This window comes from Danio rerio, chromosome 16, assembly GCF_052040795.2.
Source record: "Danio rerio strain M-AB ecotype USA chromosome 16, GRCz13ab, whole genome shotgun sequence".
Classification (NCBI taxonomy): domain Eukaryota; kingdom Metazoa; phylum Chordata; class Actinopteri; order Cypriniformes; family Danionidae; genus Danio; species Danio rerio.
In genome coordinates, this window is record NC_141036.1 from 26,222,543 (window position 1) to 26,245,423 (window position 22,881).

The following is a 22,881-nucleotide window of genomic DNA, read 5'->3' on the forward strand; positions in this document are numbered from 1 at the left end:
GTATCAAAATGGCATTATTGTTTTCAAAGTGCAATGCGAAGCAATTTCAATTGTCAATAAGAAGATCACTAAAACTGGACTGTAAAAAATACTTTGAAAGCAAATTTCAAAAAGACATGACTTTAATGTTTGTTTTTATAATTCCAAGTTTAAATTTTGGAACATTTAAAATTAATAGGGCATGGGGGGATAACTGGGAATTGAACACAACAAGGAACTATACTTCTAACTGCAGCTCTAGAGGAGTAGTTGCAAGCGTACAAGTTTGCCACACAGTTTGCGAATGTTCATTGGAACAACGATTTGGGGAAATGCCAAATCAAATAACTATGTTTGTAATGACGGAACTTGCAAACTTAGTTGGCTAACGATGGTTTTTGGAAACGCACCCCTGATCTCATTTAAAGGATTTATAAATATCTTTTAAATAAAATGTTATTTATTTATTTATTTATGCATTTATTTATGCATTATTAAACAATTTAATTAATTAATTATTTTTTTTTACTGTTATAAATTCTGCTTACCATAACTTTTATGTTTGTCAGTTCAGTGCAATCACATGACCTTTTTGCAATATGTGGTTTGACTTATTTTTTTAGTTCTTTCCTGAACAATATAATGTAATAGAACATATCAGAATGTAATGGAATAAAATAAATTAGTTTTAGACTTGAGATTCTTTCCCATTACCTTTGAAATGGTGGCTACTTATCTGTGAGCAGTGTTATCTCATGATTAAAATTATTCATTTCTTCCACACAGATCACACGTATCACTTCAAAATATTTAAAATGAAACCACTTTTCTGACACCGCTGTACTGCTTTTGCATCCTTTTGATGCTTGAAAACTCCACATTCGTTGACTATTACAATTTATTCTGAAACTCATTGGAGCAAGTGTGGAATTCCATGATGCTAAATTTAGCTAAACTAACTGCTAATTTTCTGATTCTGAAAAATGAACAGTGTTTTGTTATCACCCGTAAGTTAATGTTTTTCAGGAATGAAAATGCTGTATGTGCTAACAACATTATTTGCATGTGTTTTACAGAGCTCCATGTATTCTCTGGCATTGAAGTGTCTTATTAGCCTTTCCACCATCATCCTTCTTGGACTAATCATCGCTTACCATGCTCGAGAGGTGCAGGTAAACACACAACTAATGTTCTCACATCTATCATTCATTGTTAAAGGGGTCATATTATGCTTTTAACACTGTGAACTTTCTTGTGTGGTTAATGTTGCTGTTGGAGCATGAAATCAGTCTGCAAACGTATAAAGCACTTTGGGAAACATTTATCATAATAAATTAACTTCAGTTATTGAAGGGATATTTAATCAAAAAGAGAAAATGTACTCATTATTTACACACCCAAATATAGTTTAAGCCTTTTTGAGGTTTATGAGGGTTTTTTTTCTGTTGAACACAAAAGTTTTAAAAATGTTTTAGACCGGTAACCATTGACATCCATTGTAGGAAAAACAAATACTAGTAAGTCAATGAGGACCGGTTTTAAGCATTCTGCCAAATTTTTTTTTTTTTTTTTTGTGTTTATCAGAAAAAAAGAAAGTCAAACAGGTTTGAATCAAGTGAGGATGAGTAAATTATGACATAATTCTCAAAATTAGGTGAACAATCTTTTTAAGACTTATAAGAATATATGATGTAAATTATGTATCAAATTTATGTATAAAAACTATGAAATAGTTACATAAAAAAATATTTACATAAAAAACTCACATTCAATTTGGATTATGAGGGCTGCCATTGATTTAGATGACCATTGCTTAACTTACATTGACTTCATATGGTTGCACTTGGTGAGTTACTGGAGCTGTCTGTCACTGTTTTTACCCCAACACTATTCGTAAAATACGTACAATACTGATTTTAGCTGTATTTTTTAGAATGATTTGGTTGCAATAGGCATCATTCTCATTATACACACAGCTGACCTTTTTTGCATGAAATTGTGTCAGATTCTTGCTATTATGACAACACCTTTAGACACAGAACAAGATCTACTGAAAAACATGTTATTAAGAAACAAACAGTAGTTGGTCTGTGGCATTTAACAACAACTTGAATAGCGGTGGTAAATACAATCCCAGCAGACACACAACCTTATAAGACATTAATATTGTGATAGATTTAGGCAAAGACTGTAGAATACACAAGACATGTCACATATAGTTTTGAATGGGGAGAAGTGTAATGTGAATATGGCGAATAAAGCCATGTTCTAGAACAGGACCCAATCAGTGATTGCTATGGACTGACCGTTCTCCAGGGGAGGGGCTGGGACCAGATGTGATGACTCAAACATTTAGAAATGACACTAAAGAGACAGCTACTGTTTAATTTTATTGTTTTTTCCTAAAATTTAATTTAGTTGCAAGTTTTGGAAGCAATTTTGGAGAATTTGATGTTTCCCCATTCAAACAGAATGCCAGAGGATACTGCCTGAAAGGGGTTTCAAAGACGGTAGACGAGTTAAATTACTTGCCTTAAAGGGACTTTGATTTAGATTACCAGCATCTAAAGACAACGTTATTTTGACGTCCAAAAACCACTTGAAGTGAAGTTGATATTTTATTGATTTTAGGTTGTGTTGGAAAGTGACCAAAATCTTAGCATCTTAACCAACGTCATATTGACGTCACATACTGACATTCATTCGTCAAGTATGGCTAAAAAATCCAATGTCTGATGGATGTTACATTGGTAACATCCACACAACGTCAAGGTGTAACATCATTAGACGTTGATATTTGGTTGTTTTGCATTGGGAAATAACCAAAATGAAACATCTGTCAAACATCAGACATTGACGTCGGCCTGACATCGGTTTTTAATGTCAACCCGATTTTAATTTCTAAACAAAAAGCAATGTCCCACAACGTTGGGGTCAATCTGGCGTCATGTTTACATCTTGCGCCTGCTGGGACATTACCATCTGAAACATCACTATATCATGAAAACTTCACCGTGCTTTTTTGTAAGTGATATTTTAAATTCATAAACAGGCCTGTGGGATTATTTCAATAAATGGACAAAAAGGAACGCTTTTGTTTATAGCTAGCACTGATGCCTCTGTCTAATGTATGTGTGAAGGTATTAATGAGGAAAGACAGAAGTAAAAATCACATTCAATGTTTATCTGGTTTAATTTAATTTTATTTTTTTACACCCCATCTCCATTTTTTTTTTTGGATTTCGAGTGGCATGAGAAACAGATGAGTAATGTTGTTTTAGGCTGTTGCCCTCAGCAAGGGGAGCTGAACTCACCCACTCATTAGCATTATGCTAATAGGAAGGTTAGCAGTGGAAAGTCTCTTACAACAGCCTTAATAGGCAAACACACGCTTACAGAGACACTTACAACTCCTTTTAACTCCCAGCCTTTTTCTTGTACGCGGTCACACACACACACACAAACATCTTTGAGACATTTAGCAGATATTTTTGGGTCCGTTTGTGTCTGAGTCATATTGTGACTGCTTGACAGTTACTTGTGAAAGGAACTTGTCTGCCCTTTTATCATCGCATACATGAATAATCCTCTGCATTTTCCAATATTAGCATAAACGCACACGTACACATTTGTATATTGTGGTAAAGATTGTATAAATATGTATATTATAATAAAAACTTTTCATTGACATTTGATTTTTCTACTTTCTACTATACACAGAGGCAGATTTAGTGTTTGGGGGCCCTAGGCAATTTCAGCCATGGGGCCCAGCAGTCCTAAACGCCACTTTTATTCTATTTTTATTTATTTAGCTGTTTTTTTTTTAATATATATATCACTTAAACTTCTTTTCTAAATTTTATTTTAATGCAATCGCTACATTTTAAATGATTAGTTTTCATAAAATTAATTTACAACTAAAAATAATACATGCATTTTTATATATAAATTTGACTGCTGGACTGCTCCATGATTAGGGGTGGTGGACAAATCTGTGCATATGTAATAATAATATATTATAATATTATTATTACATAACATTACATTATTGTAATAATATTACAATTTATTTTATATTCATTAATATTTAACTACATCAAAATTTTATTTGACTCTTACCATACAAAATATGATAGAAAGCAACATTATATAAAGTTTATAGATATCATTTATTATTCATTCATTCATTTTCTTGTCGGATTAGTCTCTTTATCAATCCGGGGTCACCACAGCGGAATGAACTGCCAATTTATCCAGCAAGTTTTTTTACGCAGTGGATGCCCTTCCAGCCGCAACCCATATCTGGGAACATCCACACACACATTCACACACTACGGACAATTTAGCCTACCCAATTCACCTGGACCACATGTCTTTGGACTGTGGGGGAAACCGGAGCACCCGGATGAAACCCACGCAAAGGCAGGGAGAACATGCAAACTCCACACAGAAACGGCAACTGAGCCGAGGTTCGAACCAGCAAACCCCCCCCCCAGCAGTGTAGAAATAAATTTAGCAGTGTAGAAATAAATAACATTTTAAAACATATTCAAATTTAAACATTCAATCTGATTCCAATAATCTTTACCAACCTATTATTTTACTTTATTTTAAAATCAAAGACTAAACAGATTTCCTAGAGCCAATGTGAAAGATTTTTTAGAATAATCTGTTACATGTGACTTAAATTGCTCATCCTATATGAGTCCACCCCTCATAAATCTCTCTTTTAAATTAATATTTTTTAATACAGTATTATATCTGTGCATATACGTTAGATTAGTCAGTACTGAAGCCAAATATGGAACAAAATAACTTATGATAACGTAAAAAACTAGTCCACCCAAATTTATGTTATAGAAAAATATTTAATACAAATTTTAAAAAGAGGAAAAATCAAGAGAGAAAAAAAAATAAAATTTTAGTTATATTGTTTTTAGGCTGAAATTTATTTGTGCAATATTTAAAATATTTAATTGTATCATCTTTTCAGGTTCGATGAATGTTTGGTGACTAAAATGTTATTTTAATAAATATATTAAATCTTTTTTGTTTAAATGCACCAAAATCCATTGCCTATATTCACTGAGAAATTGAGAAAAATAAAAATAAATTTTTTCAAAATGGGGTGTTCTCAGTTATGCTGAGCACTGTATAAATGTGCAATAACAGGTGTTATATTTTATACACTTGCTGTACAAGTGCAGTTCCAGCTTTCTAACAATACCTCAGGTCAGCACGAAGTCAAAATCTTCTCAATTTGATTTTGTGATAGATTTGGCATAGTCAGCTGTTTGGGGAAGCTTCAAGGGGTTTGCTTGCTCTTCCAGACCACTGTTTCCTCCCAGCCAAAATGTGATGTTTGTCTAAACTATTATATCTCTCCAGTGTGTTTCACTCTGTGTAACAGCAACAATATGCAACCGCATGATAAAATGAATGGTTAATTAATAATTAAAATATTTGCTTGTAGCAGTGGTGAATCACGGCACATGGGCATTTGAGGGCAGCCGTGTTTTTATTTTTATTTTTTGAGACTGCATGAGGACTCTGTGTGTAGAAAATACTCTCCGAGTCCGACCCGCGGGTAACATTAAGGGAAGTTCTATGGGACTGTGCATGTTCTCTGTTCTGGGGTATGTTTCCCAAAGCCATCATTAGCCAACTAAGGTCACAACAAGTGCTGTCATTACCAGCGTAGGTCAGTAAATTTACTGAATCTATCTCTCCAACTTGCTCCTGTCATGACCTGTAAATAGAAGCAAAGATTCCTCCAAGAATATGAGGTATATTGGCTTAAATAGATTTTGAGCATGACTAAATAAACAAGCTGATGTGCAGTAAAATTCATATCTTTCATTACATACATGTAAACATTACATTCTGTGTTTTTTTTTTCCAGTTTTTAGAGGTTTAGAAAGCACTGTTTTGAGGAACCCAAGAGTGAAATCAGGCGACCCGCATAATAAAGATATATAAGAAAGAATAAAGTAGCACTAAGCAGTTATTCTACGTCATCTTAATCATTTACAGCAATAATTTAAGTAATTATTTGGATATCAGAGTTTTAAATAGCTTAAATTATTACTCCACCACCTGTGTCTGTGTGACAACACTAACTGCAATTCAGATGACGTTAATTTCCTTTTTATGGCAAAGAATGTTTTTTTTTTAATTGCATTTAAATTGAAATAACTAAATAATGCTTGTTTTAGAAGAAAATTTCAGATTGTGCTTAGAGGTTTTAAATTTGAAGTTTTCAATTGATTTGGTTGCTCCATCATTGAATATGAGCATGATGTAGCAGGAAACATTTTCCCAGTAGTGTCCAAAGCCTTTCCCTCTTCATCTGCACCACAGAAAAAAGATAAGCTGTCTGCAAGTGCAAAAAAACTGTCCTTATCTGCTAGAAGCCAAAAATGAGTGATGAATGATAATAGTGGCATACAGCTAGGTCAAGTTAATCAAATTACAAAATGGAGGCTGCCTTTTAAGGTTTGAGGTCAGTACCATTTTTTTTTTCTCTGAAAGAAATTAATATTTTTTTTCGGTGAGGATGCATTAAATTGATAGCAAAATATTTGACATTATTGCATCATATTTATAAATATGCTGTTCTTTTATCTACACTTAAATATTTAGATTTTTTAAATGTTGTAATTCTTTGAAGAAGCACACTGGTTTGATTTTACTTTTGAACAGAAACATTTTTGAAACTAAAAATAAAACTTTTACCTTTTGAGTTTGAAACTTAATGTGTCAGTAATAAAAGCCTAAACAAAACACATAGTTATGAAACTGTGTTTTACTCAAAAATGATGAACAATATCGGTATGGATTTGTTTGGAACTATTTTGTTTTGCAATCCATTCTGTTATTATTTCCTCACCCTCCTCCTGCTTGAGTTTTTTTTTTCTTCTGTTGAACACAAAAGAAGCAAAAAATAAATAAATAAATAGTTGAAATTTTGTAGCTTATAATTTTGGTTTTTCCATACTTTGCTTGAATTTAATTGTATCTTTTAATTTCTAAATATGTTTGGTGACTAAAATATTATTTTAATAAAGATGCATTGCCTATACTTACTGAGAAATATACTCTCATTTGAAATATTAATTTTCAAAATTGGGTGTACTCGATTATGCTGAGCACTGTATGTTGAAAACCAGTTGCCATTTCTCTAATTTATTTTCCTACAGTATATGAATATTGGTGGTCATACCGGTTTCTAACATTCTCCAAAATATCTCATCCATCTCCCTAAAAGCAGCTTTTGGTCATTTTGAAATGACAAATGCCATTTTAAGTATTCATTCCAAAGCTGACTATATGAGTTTTAATCATATTGTGAATGATTCAAAATGATTCAAGACTTTCTTTTTTCATCGATGTCACAAATCTCTCCAGTTTCTCCAAGTGCCATTTTTCACAATTTGGTAATAGTCAAATCCTGCCTTTCTTATTCTATTGAATCTACTGTTTCATATCTGACTACTTCATATTATAGGAGTAAAATAGATGGCGAATGCTGAATACTGTTTGCTCATGTCTTTTTTTTTACTGACTATCATGCTTGTGTGTTTGTTTGTTTACAGGGTGAAACGTGTTCACACATTTATCCAACAGAACATTATTACAAGCTCACACATACAGAACATTCTTTCTCGTTTTCACTTCGATTCTGTGTATTTCTCCCACTTTGTAATTTTCCCCATCACTCTTTCCCTCCTCTAACACTCTCTCCTCTCTCTCTCCTCTATTATAGCCGTTGCTTCCTTTCCTTGTTTATTTGTGGTTTGAATGTGAAAAAGTGAAATGGTGAGTTATTTCACAAGAAAAAGAAAATTATGGGATAATGTGTGTAAATCATTACAGAATGTTTATATATATATATATATATATATATATATATATATATATATATATATATGTATATATATATATATATATATATTTATATATATGTATGTATACAGTCAAGCCCAAAATTATTCATACACCAGGGGTTTCGGGCTTGACTGTATATATAGTAAATTAATCACACACACACACAATTTTTGTCTGTTTGTGTGCAGTTAGAGCTGGTTTAACTAGCTGAGTAAGAGAGTTTACAAGGACAATCTTTATGAAAAATACATTTATTTACATACATTTATTACCGTATTATTAGTAAACAATAAGAACGTATACTTTCAGTATAATACTACTTCAAAATGTTCTTTAATCTTAGAAATATACTTAAAAGTGCAATTAAGTTCTTGATTTGTCACTAATTATCCATCAGCTGTTTTATGTTTTATGCAGCAGATGCAACCCAGCACTGGAAAAACACATCCTCTCATTCGCACGCACGCACGCACGCACGCGCACACACACACACACGCACGCACAGACACACACAGGGGTTTGGAACCTGAAACTGAAACGCCTGGTTTTAGATCACAGTAAGTCATTAGTATGGTGTAGGGCCTCCTTTTGCGGCCAGTACAGGAGCAGTTCATCTTGGGAATGACAGATACAAGTCCTGCACAGTGGTCAAAGGGATTTTGAAACATTCTTCTTGCAGAAAAATGGGCAGTTCACAAAGTCATGCTGGTGGAGGAAAATGCTCCTCTAAAACACCCCAAAGTGGCTCAATAATATTTAGAACTGGTGACTGTGCAGGCCGTGGGAGATGTCACCAGTATAGCTTTGAGCATTTGTGCATTATCATCCTGATACACAGCATCGCCTTTTGGATACAATGTTTAAACCATTGCTTGCATATGGTCCTCCAGAATGGGTTCAGTAGTCCTTGGCAGTGACGTGACCATCAAGCACAAGTATTGAGGCTAGGGAATGCCATGATATTGCAGCCCAAAACATCACTGATTGTCCCCCATGCGTCACTTTGGGCATGCAACAGTCTGGGTGGTATGAATTTTTGGGGCTTCTCCACACCGCAACTCTCCCGGATGTGGGAAAGACAGTGAAGGTGAACTTATCAGAGAACAGTACATCTTTCACATTGTCCACAGCCCAAGATTTTCGCTGGTGGGAGATGGGTCTGAAATTTGGGAGACTCTGGGAAAAAGTGGGAGTGTTGTCAGGTATGGTGTGTGTGATCAATTTAGTTTAACTTGAACGTGGAAAGAGTTGTATTATACTTTATAGTATTATTTTATTTAAATCACTGTTAGTATTCTTTTCGTTCTCTCTCACCTCAAGTCAGTTCATTGTGTGCTTTCTCTCAAACAGTTTTTATTACTATTAATATTTTTGCCTCTCCTTCTGTTTCTTTTCCCTCTTTAGTTTTTGAGTGTATCTCTCTGGTTGTCTCTGGTTGTATTTTTACCTTCATTCAACCTTCCCTTGCCCCCTCTGTCTGTGAGTTTGTGAATTAGCTGTCTGCTTCAGGCTCTTCTAAGCTGCTGCTGTCGAACACACTTACAAAAATATCATGCCAGCACTCGTTTTCCTCTCTGTTTCAGGCTGATATATGTGTGTGGTTGTGTAAAGGTGCAGACGGTGTTTCATTCATTTGGCTGAATTGAGAAGTTTCTCATGTACGCTCAGCGTTATGCAAGTGTTTCTGTGGTGATGAGACTCTCTTCCTGTGTGTGAGTCAGATTTCAGCAGCTCTTTCCTGGACAGAGACTGTCTGTGTCTCTGCGTTTGTGTGTGTGGTTTAAAAGAGATAAAAACATGATGTGAGTAGGTGTTGATTAGGTATGTTTTTAAGGAGAGAGATTGAGAGAGGAATGAAACTGCAGTGACTGTTGTTTCTTCATCCCCACATTCCCGAATTTACAAATCGAGCAATTTAAGGTTGTTTAATGATGAATTATCTTATATCTTACTGAATAGTGCAACAAAGAATTTAAATACTGACATAATGGTCAAAAACAAGATCACATTCTGGTTCCATTTTAAATTACACTTGCAAACCCATTTTATACACACAAAATAAATCAAACAAATGCATGTAACGTGTCTAATATTTAACATATGTGCAATTGATATGTCAAGATATTGGTGAATCAATGCTCTGCTGTCATTGACTGGGACGTATTTACTAAAATGAATCATTCTTATTCTGAGAATAAAGCATACTCATTAAGCATATTCTGTTTTAATTCATTAAGACACATCATCTGACAAATTGGGAAATCCTAATGTTCTGAGGTATTGTTGCAAAATATCTAGATTTAAAAATGACAATTAATGAATATTTTGGGATATTTCATATTTAATCTTTTCATACAGCATTCCATCAAATGATTTACTCTTCAAGTATGTCTGACAAGATATTTTGATTCATACTTATCATCGTTTTTTACACTGAATGACATTTTTTGTTATTATGCTAATGAATGATTTTATTATTAGTAATAAATATTATTATATTATTATTTTTTTAGCCTGAAAAAAATCTAATGTAAACTAAAATAAAATATAAAGCTGCATTACACTTTTATTGTTGTGATCTTAGAAAAACCCTTTTCATCTGCGACCCATGACATTCTTTCATCTGCAGAACACAGAAGATATTTTGAAGAATGTTTTACATGATAAAAGTCAATAACAAATAAACTAGATTCCAACTATCATTGTACAGCAAAAAAAAGGTGTTTTATTCCACATTAAAGTTTTGAAATTAGGATGAATAAACAATGACCAATTTTTATTTTATTTTATTTTATTGTAAGGTGGGAGAATTTTTTTTGGTTCATCTCAACAGATATTTTCAACAGGGATTTTCAGTTCAGTCAAAATAAGGTTCCCAATCAGGTTGAAAGTTCCTTTAAGGTAGCGTCTGAATGTGTACGTTTCAATGTGAGTGTGACTCTTCCAAAGAGCCTACAGGTTTAATCCTTAGCTAAAGTTTGTGAATGGTTTGGCTCCTCTAGAGCCACATTAAAAGTGATTCATGGCTTTACAGCTTCAGCAAAGCCCGTTAAAGAATTTGGTGAATCACCAGTATTACTTCAAGCCAACTTTATAATTATCTTTAGTTCAAGGTTGGACTGATTCTGGAAGTGCTTTGCTTGAGTGGTTTTTATGATGAGCTTTCTGAAGTTGTTTGGCCCCTTGAGAGTTAACATGCACATTTCAGTTCATGCATTAGGTATTGTAAGTGACACAACAGGAGACTCGGGTATTCATGTGGAATTTAGCAGGTACAGAGTGGAATATAACATTGGTCAGCCAATATGAATTAACCATGGACACTGTCTAAAGTTTTCACCAAAACATCTGAGCCTGGCATTTGCATTTAATTAACAATGAGAAAAAAATATGTGAAATGAACAAAATGGCAGTTTCACATACCTGCAAATCTTAGGTTGTGACCAAACTTACATAAATTTACATTTACTTATTTATGATATTCAAAGTGACTTAAACGTGAGGCTAAAGGAAGCACTTCAAGAAGTATATAAATGATATGACATGTTTTAGTTTTTTTATTCTTTCACCCTACGATCATACAAAAAGGAGAGAGAGTGTCCTGCAGGTGGTCTAAAAAGTCACCTCTATGGAAAACGTTTGAAGCATATTTTTTGAGAGATTGCGTGTACATGTAAATGACACAGGCATGTCGAATAGCTCATAGTAACATATCTTAGCTAACTCTTCACAAATCATTTTCGAGCATATTCTTATTAGAGATTGTGTGTGCATTTAAATGACACAGGCATATCGAATAGTTCATAGTAAAGCATGTTAGTTAACTCTTCACAAATATTTTTGAGCATATTTTTTAAGAGATTGTGTGTGCATTTAAATGACACGGGCATATCGATGACCACATATGTCAGCTAACTCTTCACAATTAGTTTTTGAGCATATTTTCATTTAAGGTGATTCCCATCAACTCCCTGGTAAAGCACATGTTGTGTTTTTTTGAGATCTCACAAATGATTGAAGGTTCCAGCAACTGTCAGTGGCTTACAGTGGTTACTGCTATTGTTTGAGGGTAGCACATATATATTGAACTGTGCTTAAATCTGACTGGAACTATAACTGTGCATTAATTGATTTTATTACACACATTCCTGTCAATCAGAATCAAACATTTCAACAGATCATGGAATGAGCCATGTTTAAACACCTTTAGAGTCCACTGAACATTTACCAAAAAGTAAGATGTACAGTTAATATGTGTTAGTGTGTCTACGTGCTCAAATTCAATTACACATAATGGTAAGTTATCACAAAACAAAACTGTCATTAAACTGGCATTTAGAGGCATTAAATTCTCATTTTCAGCTCTATTTAAAACACAATGTCTTTTTAAACATTGTTTTTTAAAATCCCATCGTTCTAAATATTACAGTCAATAAACTGAGTTAATTTAAATAAAATGAAAGATGTCCTTATTTGATATTTATGACATTAAATGTAATAATATTACACATACAGGTGAATTATCATAGTGTCATTAGCTGCAATACAAAATGACTATCTACACCAAGAATGAAAATTCTAAAGAAAACTAGCTATAATGATACCTATATTAGCAAATGATGATAGAATTTTCACTGTCCCTTTAAGAGTGTTTGATTTTGAACCAATCAATCGTTCCAACAAGATGTCTTCTCTCTAATTGAAAACACACTCTGGATTTGTTGGTCTTAGAAAGTGAGAAAGCAGCTCAATGAACCAACAAACCAAGCAGTATCATAATTCATAACGGCTTACTTAAAAAGCAATGTCTGAATCTCTGAGTGAGCTCATTAATTCTCATAGGTGAAAATCAGTGAGCAGAATCTTAAAATATTGTCTAATTGCTCTTCTCCAAAACAGGTGCGCTAAAGGGAAGCTGCCCTGACATATCCTTGGTTCCATTGCTAAACGTGTTTAATATATTTGAACTTTTATATTATATAAAAGTGAACTTGTCAGTCTTGATTGCTTGCTATATATACTACCGGTCAATATTTGGGGTCAGTAGGATTTTTAAATGTTTTAAAATAAGCTACTCCTGCTTACCAAAGCTGCATGTATTTAATCAAAAATACAGTACAAATTGTGAAATGTTTTTGCACTTTCAAATAAGTGTTCAAAATAGATTATAATTTAATTTAACAATTTGTTCCATTGATTGAAAGACGGATTTTCAGCTTTATTACTTTATTAGAGTCACATGATCCTTCAGAAATCACTCTAATATTTATTATTATTATTGTTATTATTAATATTCATTCATTTTCTTGTCGGCTTAGTCCCTTTATTAATCCAGGGTCGCCACAGAGGAATGAACTGCCAACTTATCCAGCAAGTTTTTATGCAGCGTATGGCCTTCCAGCCGCAACCCATCTCTGGGAAACATCCACACACACATTCACACACACTCATACACTACGGACAATTTAGCTTACCCAATTCACCTGTACCGCATGTCTTTGGACTGTGGGAGAAACTGGAGCACCCGGAGGAAACCCACTCGAACGCTGGAAGAACATGCAAACTCCACACAGAAACACCAACTGAGCCGAGGCTCAAACCAGCTACCCAGCAACCTTGCTGTGAGGCGGCAGCACTACCTACTGCGCCACTGCTTCGCCATTATTAATATTATTTTTATTATTAATAGTAATAGTATAAAAGCAGCAATGACTGGGGTAATCATTTTATTTTAAACTACATACAATATGAAAGCAATTATTTACAATTTTTATAAATATTTAACAATTTTACATTTAATAAGTGCCGCCTTGTTGAACAGAATAATTTCTGAAAAATAACACTGACCCCTTACACTTTTGACTGGTAGCGTATTATAACACATATTTCATTATTTTGTGCCATGTTGAATTATCTTAAACCAAGGCATTTCAAAAAGATGCATTATATTCTTTTCTAACTTGAAATGCGATAAAAATTACAGTACATCAAGCCTAAGATATCGGTAAGATGGTTCAGTCACAACACTGTAAAAAAACAACAGTTTTGATCAAAAAAATTTAAAATTAGTGACAAATTTAGACAGAATTTAATTAAACTATGAAAATATGTAATCATGTAATCTATAAAAAGTAACTAATATTATCATTAATTATTGCAAAATAATGTATTGTAATTACAAGCAATTTTTGGAATCTTATGAAACAATTTTAAATAGGTGTAATCAGTTACCACCCTAATTGTTTATAGTTCACATAAAATTATTATTCTCATTGGTCTTACTTTAGACTAATGTTCCATTAGTTGACATTAATGTATTTACTAACATGAACTAAGAATTAACTATGCTTGCACTACATTAATTATTCATGCTTCAACATTTGCGTAGTGATTTTGAACAATTAACAATAATTTTTTTTATTCATTGTTATTAACATTAGTTAATAATGCACTAGGAGTTCACATGAACTAACAATGATAAACATCTCGGTTATGTCTCGAAAACGTAAGCCTCATTCCCCGAATGGGGAATGGAGACTTGTGTCTATATAAAGACACTTTAGTTATTATTGTATGGGAATAATTTAGAACAATTTAGATTTGGGGGAGGTAAATGTACTTTTACCGAGTTAATTGTAGTCAAGGGATTTTTAGAATTACGACAGTACGTTGGGAACGCTGCAGAGAACGCCACTATTCACATCATTGCACAAACTGGTAGCAATACTGCTTTCTTGATGAAATTGGCTTAGCAGAGGTACTCTTTAATCTCCAGTTGGGTTGGGTATCGTTTGGATCTTTTTACGATACCGGTGCTAAATCGATACTTTTAAAACGGTACCGGTGCCAAAACGGTGCCTGAACCAATACCTTTTAGCCACAAAATAATTGACAAAAAAAAAAAAAAAAAAATATATATATATATATATATATATATATATATATATATATATATATATATATATATATATATATATATATATATCACTATCATTATAATTATAATTGAACCATAAATATGTTTATAAGTTTAAAGTAAACATCAATTCATATTTTATATATTTGAATTGCATTAATATATTTATTTTAATCATTTGTTTGTTAGCATAAATGCAAGATTTGCATTATGCTATAAACATTACATTAGCTTACTACTAACCTGTGGAAAGGCTGTCATCATAATCAGGGAGCACCTTTTTTCTGGGTTTGGAGCTTGTGACTACTTTTACATGGACATCAGTGATCTAATGATTTGCCTTAATCTGAATAAGACAATAATATGATTCAGGTGTTTGCATGAGCTGCTTTTTGAATGTTACATTCATGATTCCTAGTTACATTTTATAGCACATAGATCCATCAACGTCATTGCGTCACCAGCCTATAATGTTTCTTCTGCTGTTTGTGTCTGTGGTCCTTTAAGATATTAAAAATCACTGTTTACGTGGTAGACTCTTGATCAGAGTATTGTCTTAATCATATTAAACTCAGAGTACTGGTGTCCATATAAACATACTCAGATAATGTGCCAGATGATGTCACAAGCTGTCAGAGATGGTCCATTCCCCACCTTTAAGTCGATTCCATGAGCCCTCACATTTTATAAGTTTGACGTGTTTCTCTCTTACACGCAACTTTTGTAAAACATCTGCTGTGTGTTGGTGTGTCAGAAACCTTGCTTGTAAAATATAGCCATACTGTAGAATGCTTAGTTTAAGCAAATTAGATGAACTCGATCATGCGTGTTGATGAAGTGAGTCTCTCGCCGCATGCGATGTACTGTGCGCTTTGCCTTCTATAAGCTACAATAACAAACGCCTGACATCGTTGACATCCGTATCCCTCAAAGCTGTTTAGAATTAAACATTTAGAGATGGTGTGACACAACGCTTACTCTCGTGTGTCTTTAATGCACCCCTTTATGCTTCTTAAGCGCGTCACAAAGCGGATGCGCTGCTCAGAGCCGCGGCACGGAGCGCACATGACAGAAGATAGTATCACACATCAGACGTGCACATTCGCATGTTATTTAAAATGAAAGTATTCAGATGGCGCTCTGTGGCATGGCAGAAATATGAAGATTCATGAGTCATGGCTGGACGCTGCGGACAGCTGCTGACTTGCGGATTCTAAAATGCATGGCGCTGCGCGTCGCCGAGCGGCGCTTCCGGTGCGTGACCTGCATTAGGTTCTTGTTGCAGCACCGAAATTAGGCACTGAAATTCATATGCTGAGTTGATCTGGTGCATACCGGTTCCAAAGGAGTTTCAGTACCCAACCCTAAAAAGCGAAACTCTAATACTGGCTTCAGAAGCACCAGCTGATATACTTTGTTAATGATTAATCACTGACACCTGCCAATTCATCTGGCATTCATTGGCCTGTTCTCTTACTCTTCAGAGTGATTGGTTATCTAGCAATCTCCCAAAGTGTCTTTATCTAGACACACGTCAGAGTTCCCATGAAGGGGTACTTTATATGCATTGAATAATGTTAACAATAATTAATAAATACAGTAAAAAATGTATTATTCATTGTTCATGTTAGTAAATAAATTCATTAACTAGAATGAATTAATTAATGGATCCATATTGTAAAGTATTGTCTTAATACTATATTATTTATTATTAGATTTATATATTATTCTTAAACTGTTTTAATCTCACAGCAGTGCAGTACAGTGTACAGAAGACTTTATTCATCTTTGCCTGTAAGAAAAATTCTTCCGTGAAATTTGTCAACTCTCCAGTTACAATACGTTAGTTTTTAAAAGGAGTGGCAAAATGTTGTGCAGAATGTAAATAGCATCAGTTAGAATGAAAATGCATAGGTTAGCAAAGTGTAAACTGAATGCTAATATGGAGAACATCACCTGAGGGATCCGGAAAAGCACTGCAGTGTGAGTGACAATCCTGTACTCCGAGCTGAGGGGTTAGCATAACGTTAACCATGAGCTACAGCTCCCCTGCTCTGACATGAGCAGCTAACGCACAGGTGGAGCTTTTAACTGACAGCATGGGAGGTGCTGAGAACGCAACGACAAGCAAACGTTTCAAGAACATTGCGAAAGCTCCATGACAGCAAATCCCGTCTCTCAGGTTTATTGTGTGAGAGCTAGAGCTTGGTGGAAGCTAAAGGGGTTTCCTGCTGTTTCTGCTACTGGCTACACACACATACACACACACACACAGGAGATTGTGGGTATGTTAGAGAGAGAGTCAGTTTGTGGATACGTGAATGTATTTATTTTAAAAAAGAGGGAATTCCAAGGCCTTTCCACTAGTTTTTTTTTTTTTTTTAAATCACCGGCAGATTTCCCAGCTTATTTAGCCTTTGTGCGTCTGTGTCCTGCGGTGATGGGGTATTTTGGGCCTGCCTCGCTGGTAATCTGACTTGATTGGAGTTACCTGCTGTTCTCTTGATTTTTTTTTCTAGGCTGCCTTAAAGGAACACTCCACTTTTTTGGGAAATAGTTTCACTTTACTAGTCCAGAAGAGTTAAATAGCTGAGTTTTATGTTATTTTAATTTAATAAGTTGATATCCTAGTCTGGTGGGAGCATTTTTAGCTTAGCATAAATTGAATCTCTCAAAAAAAAATATATATATATATATTTGTTTTATATTAATATAAATACATATTAAATATGTTTTAATAATTTTCCTATTTTAAAGCGTGACACTTCTATAGTTACATCTTCTACTACGACTGATGGAAAATGAAAAGTTGCTATTTTCTAAGCAGATATGACTGAGAACTATAGCTACTCTCATTCCAGCATAATAATCAAGAAACATTGCTACCATACTATAGATGCAGCAGTCCCATTGATACTAGTTCACTAGCAGGTAACAAGGCAACAATGCTGGGCAATATAATTTTAGGCTCTATCATCTTCATTTAAATTTTTGAGCAAGATGTTAATAGTCTAATCTGATTCAATGATTTATGCTAAGCTAAGCTAAAAGTGCTTCCACCAGACCTGGAGCTCAACTGAATGGCCTAAAAATGGTAAAACTCAAGTGTTCAACTTCAGTGGAGTTATAAATTGAGACCATTTCAAAAAATAAAAAAAAATTAAATAAAATAGAGTGGTACATTTAAGCTGGCTGATATTTTTGTATTTTATTTATTTATTTTGTGATTGTTTTTTTTTTTATCTGTGACAATGATCATAATGAATTCCCCTTTGGGCATAATTGACAGTTATGTTTATGTACTGATAGCTGTTTAAATACCTTTACAATTATTCTAGCCTTTGATGAAGTTCTGATATGAATAGACATTTTGGATCACTGTCAGTAAGGCATTTGTTGAAATTAGATCATTCATTCATTCATTTATTCATTTTCTTTTTGGCTTAATCCCTTTATTAATCTGGGGTCACCACAGCGGAATGAACCGCCAACTTATCCAGCACATGTTTTACGCAGCAGATGCCCTTCCAGTTGGGCGAAGCAGTAGGTAGTGCTGTTGCCTCACAGCAAGAAGGTCGCTGGGTCACTGGTTCGAGCCTCGGCTCAGTTGGCGTTTCTGTGTGGAGTTTGCATGTTCTCCCTGCGTTCGTGTGGGTTTCCTCCGGGTGCTCCGGTTTCCCCCACAGTCCAAAGACATGTGGTACAGGCGAATTGGGTAGGCTAAATTGTCCGTAGTGTATGAGTGTGTGTGAATGTGTGTGTGGATGTTTCCCAGAGATGGGTTGTGTCTGGAAGGGCATCCTCTGCGTAAAAACTTGCTGGATTGGTGGTTCATTCCACTGTGGCGACCCTGGATTAATAAAGAGACTAAGCCGACAAGAAAATGAATGAATGAATGCCCTTTCAGTTGCAACCAATCTCTGGGAAACATCTATACACTCTTATTCACATTCTCATACACTAAGGACAAATTAGCCTACCCACTTTACCTGTACCGCATGTCTTTGGACTGTGGGGGAAACCGGAGCACCCGGAGTTAACCCACACAAACCCAGGAAGAACATGCAAACTCCACACATAAATGCCAACTGACCCAGCTGAGGCTCGAACTAGCAACCTTTTTGCTGTAACCAACAGAACTACCTATTGCACCACTGCATCGCCTGACATTACATTATCTGTGTGGACATTTATTCCACATTTATTCCACACATTTCAAGTGTAGGACTCTATGATACTGGGGAAAATGATAACGCTATATATATATTTTTTTTCTCTTTTTTTTCTGCAATATGATATGGAAACAGTTCATTATTTTATTACAATTGGTTAATTGATAAATATAATAAAACAAAGACACAGATAAAATAAGCAACCCCTAATGGTTTTGTGTCTGAATTGTCTTGCTGTATCCAGGTAGAGAGATTTAATAATACAATTTCAAATAACACCTAATAATCTTCGCTGCATAACTTAAACATAATTAGTCTTTATTAAAATTACAAAAGCAACAGTGTTTATGAGAATACACGCTCATTCTGGGCATTTTGACAGTTTTTGTGTGTGTATGTGTCCATTTAGGCACAAAAAAAAAAAAAAAAAAAAGCAAGAGAATTGAACTCAGTGTTCCCATGCTGACTGCATGGATCTGTATGATTTTTGCTTCCTTTGTTTTCATTTGCCTTTGCTTGCTTTTATTTACTTTTAGTTTAGCTTGGTTGCTTCTACTTTGTTTGCTTGTTTGGTTGGTTGTTGTTTGGTTTTGTATTGGTTCATTTGCATTTATTAGTATCATGATTCTTTTGATTCAGTGTTTTGTCTGTTATCATTTCAATTTTCTTTGCTTTTATTTAAATGTTTTTTTTTTTTGTGGCTTTTGTTAATTTACATGGGGCCATTAATTAGCTTTTTCTTGGTTTTGTTTGCTTGTGTTTTGTTTCCATTTTGTTTATTTTTGTTTGAGTGTTTTATTTGATTTTCTTTTTTTCTCTCTTTTTTAGCTTTTGGTTTGGTGTTTTGTTTTATTTTGTTTAGTTTTGTTTAATTTGTTTGCTTTTCTATGGGTGCTTTGCTAGCTTTTTTTTCATCTGGGTATTTTATTTGCTTTTGTATATAGTTTTTTTATTTTCATTGGTGTTTAACAAGACAATACTGTACATAATAGTATACAATACAACATAATAAAAATTACAGACTGTCTTAGTTTTCTTATTTTGCTTTTGTATAGTTTTTTGCTTTTACTATTGTCTGGTTGTTTCTTTTCATAGCTTGTTTGTTGCTTTGCTTTTATTTTGGTGTTTTGTTTGATTTTTTTTTACATTAATTGAATTTATGTTCTTTTGTTTGGGTGTTTATTTTGTTTGGTTTTGTCTGGGTGTATTATTTGTTTGTTTTGATCATACTATAAAATGTTCTTTATTTCAGGCAAAATAGGTTGATGGCCTAATCTCCTAAATCTCCTGGCCAAAAAAATAAATTTTTGGCTATAAAATTCATTTTAAATAGCTTAAAATAGGCAAATGTTAGCTCTACTGAACATTTAAAACATAACCCATTCACAGCATTTATCATTGTGTCTGCTACAATTTTTTTGAATTAACATTACTAAGAAAATAAAAGGCGGCATTTGGCGGCAAAAGGTTGCTGGTTCAAGTCCTGGCTGGGTAAGTTGGCATGTTCTTCATGTGTTCGAGTGGGTTTTCTTCAGGTGCTCTGGTTTTTCCTACAGTTCAAAGACATGCGCTATAGGTATGGGTGTTTATATGTGTATGGGTGTTTTCCAGTGCTGGGTTGCGGCTGGAAGAGCATCCACTGCGAACATATTCTGGAATAGTTGGCATTCATTCTGCTATATGGTAACCTCTAAAATCCACTGTAAATAAAATAGTCAAACTTTATATCAACAAACCATTAACTATGAATTTTACTTCCATAAACTCTTAACTCTTAACTGCGTATTAATAGTTTTCAGTTAGTAGTTGGGCTTAACAAGGCAGGCAATAAGTCAAAAGATAATTGTGAGAATTTGTCTCCCTATTAAGTTTTACCAATAAAATGTATCACGTGCTTCAAGTCCAAGTGTATTTATTTAATCAACACGAATCCAATTGTTTTACATGCTTTATGTTAATTGCACTATATACATCTACCTTATATCGTTTTTCAGATTATGAAAACATGACTAATACTAGATCATTAATTTATTCATTCATTCATTCATTCATTCATTCATTTATCCATTCATTTATTTTCTTTTCGGCTTAGTCCCTTTCTTAATAGATTAAATGGTGAATAAATAGTTTTCATTTTTCCCCTGGCAAAATCTAGTTAACAGTCCGGCTTTACCAGGGTTTGTGTGGTACATGTTGAGTGGGAATATCAGGAAGGACTCAAACTGCACAGTCATAGCTGTCAGATTTGACAGAAATCTGCAGAACTGTACATCACATGGTCTGACAAAAAGACAGTTGACTTTAACTTAAGATCTCACTGGGGTCATATCACGCAATCTGACAAGCAGCAACGATAAAACCATCCCCAAAACCCTGGACTTCAGTTTGGAGCTCTGAATTAGTATGTATGTAAGCGTTTGTTTGTGTATGTGTGGCTTCTAATGCTATTATCATAACAAAGGTGTTCATCTCTGACAGGGCAAAACATCCAAACAGACACTATTATTCTCGCTCTGCTTCACTCTTTCAGACTCTCTCCTCTTTTAACCTCCGTCTTCCTCCTGGACTGTCCCACTTTTTTTTCTTTGTATCGTTCTTCATTTTATGTCTGCATGCTCTCCTATTCATCCTTCCTTCCTATCCTAATTTTTCCTAATTGGCTCTGGCCCTCATTTGTTGGGAGGTTCTGGGTTTCTCTCTCTCGCTCTCTGATGGGTTTAGGGAGGCAGCTCAGTTCAGTCACTCATGTTGACAGATTACCTTCACTAATGGAATTTAATTATTCAGCATATCCTGGTGGCGATTTGGCCAGAAAAAGAACGACAGGATGGGTTGAGGAGCGAGGTAGCAGAGAGATGAATGGAGAGTAACGTGCAGAGGAGGAAAGGGAGCGATGATGATGAAGAAAAGTGAGATTTCAATGCTTTTAATGTTTCATTTTTTCTTACTTTTTTCTTTTTTTGTTCTCAAAGGAACATTCCCACAATTACTCAAACCGAAATAAGAACAGTTTTAACACAGATAAAAGTGATTTTTGTGGGGAGTGGGAATTATGAGAGAAGGAATTATGAGAGAAGCCACAAGTTATGACCGATAGATATCTAATACAATGTTATTTTCAGACAATATTTTGTTGTTGTGAACTGAAATTTGGTTAATTTGAGCTGATATTTATGTACCACTTTATCTTGTCCTGTTTTACATGAATATTCACTACTATTTTATCATAGGTATTACATAAACTGAGTAATGATTATGGTGGCTTGAGAAAGCCAACATACTGTTATACTACATTACCTTATTCTTCTGCTTGCGTCTTCTTCTTCTTCAACTATTTTAAGGACGCATCTCCTCCTAGACCATTTATACTACAATAACCAAACTAACTCAAAACCTCCAATCTATACTGAATTCAGTTGCTATATCTTTTCCAACTGATCCGTCTAACAGTTTTCTGAAAACTGACCCGGAAAACTCTGAAAAATGTCATTGACTTGCACAAAAACTCTGAAAAATGTCATTGACTTGAACAATTTCATGAACATTGAGCCAAACTTTGTGACCTCATAACTTTGCACCAGACTCTCATACAGACTTAGGAGTGGGCTCATTTAACTCAGACTACCAATCTGCCAGTCCCTGATGACCTTTCAACTAACTAGCAACACCCTAGCAACCGCTTATGGCACCCTAGCAACTGCCCAATAGACTTTTATTGTAAAAAAAAAAACTTCCATTGACTTTACATTGTTCATACTAACAATATACTAATCCATACTAGAAACATACTAATCCCTACTAGAAACACACTAACAACATACTTACATACTTAGCAACGCCTTAGCAACCACCAAGCAACCAATCAGAACACCTTAGCAACTGCCTAGCAATGCGTTAGCAACCACTCAGAACACCCTTGCAACCACC

General features: G+C 34.3%; 1 protein-coding gene across 3 annotated transcripts in view; it reads left to right on the plus strand.

Moving 5' to 3' along the window:
* kcnn3 (potassium intermediate/small conductance calcium-activated channel, subfamily N, member 3) overlaps positions 1-22,881 on the plus strand; it is a 128,384-nt gene that overhangs the window by 45,467 nt on the left and 60,036 nt on the right. For all 3 annotated transcript variants that reach the window (XR_015511334.1, XM_087286938.1, XM_087286939.1), the window contains one exon: positions 1,056-1,151. Coding sequence is in view for 2 of the 3 variants with exons in the window: in XM_087286938.1 (XP_087143064.1) it covers positions 1,056-1,151 (96 nt within the window). In the remaining variant the exon portion in view is untranslated. The remainder of the gene's footprint in view (positions 1-1,055; positions 1,152-22,881) is intronic.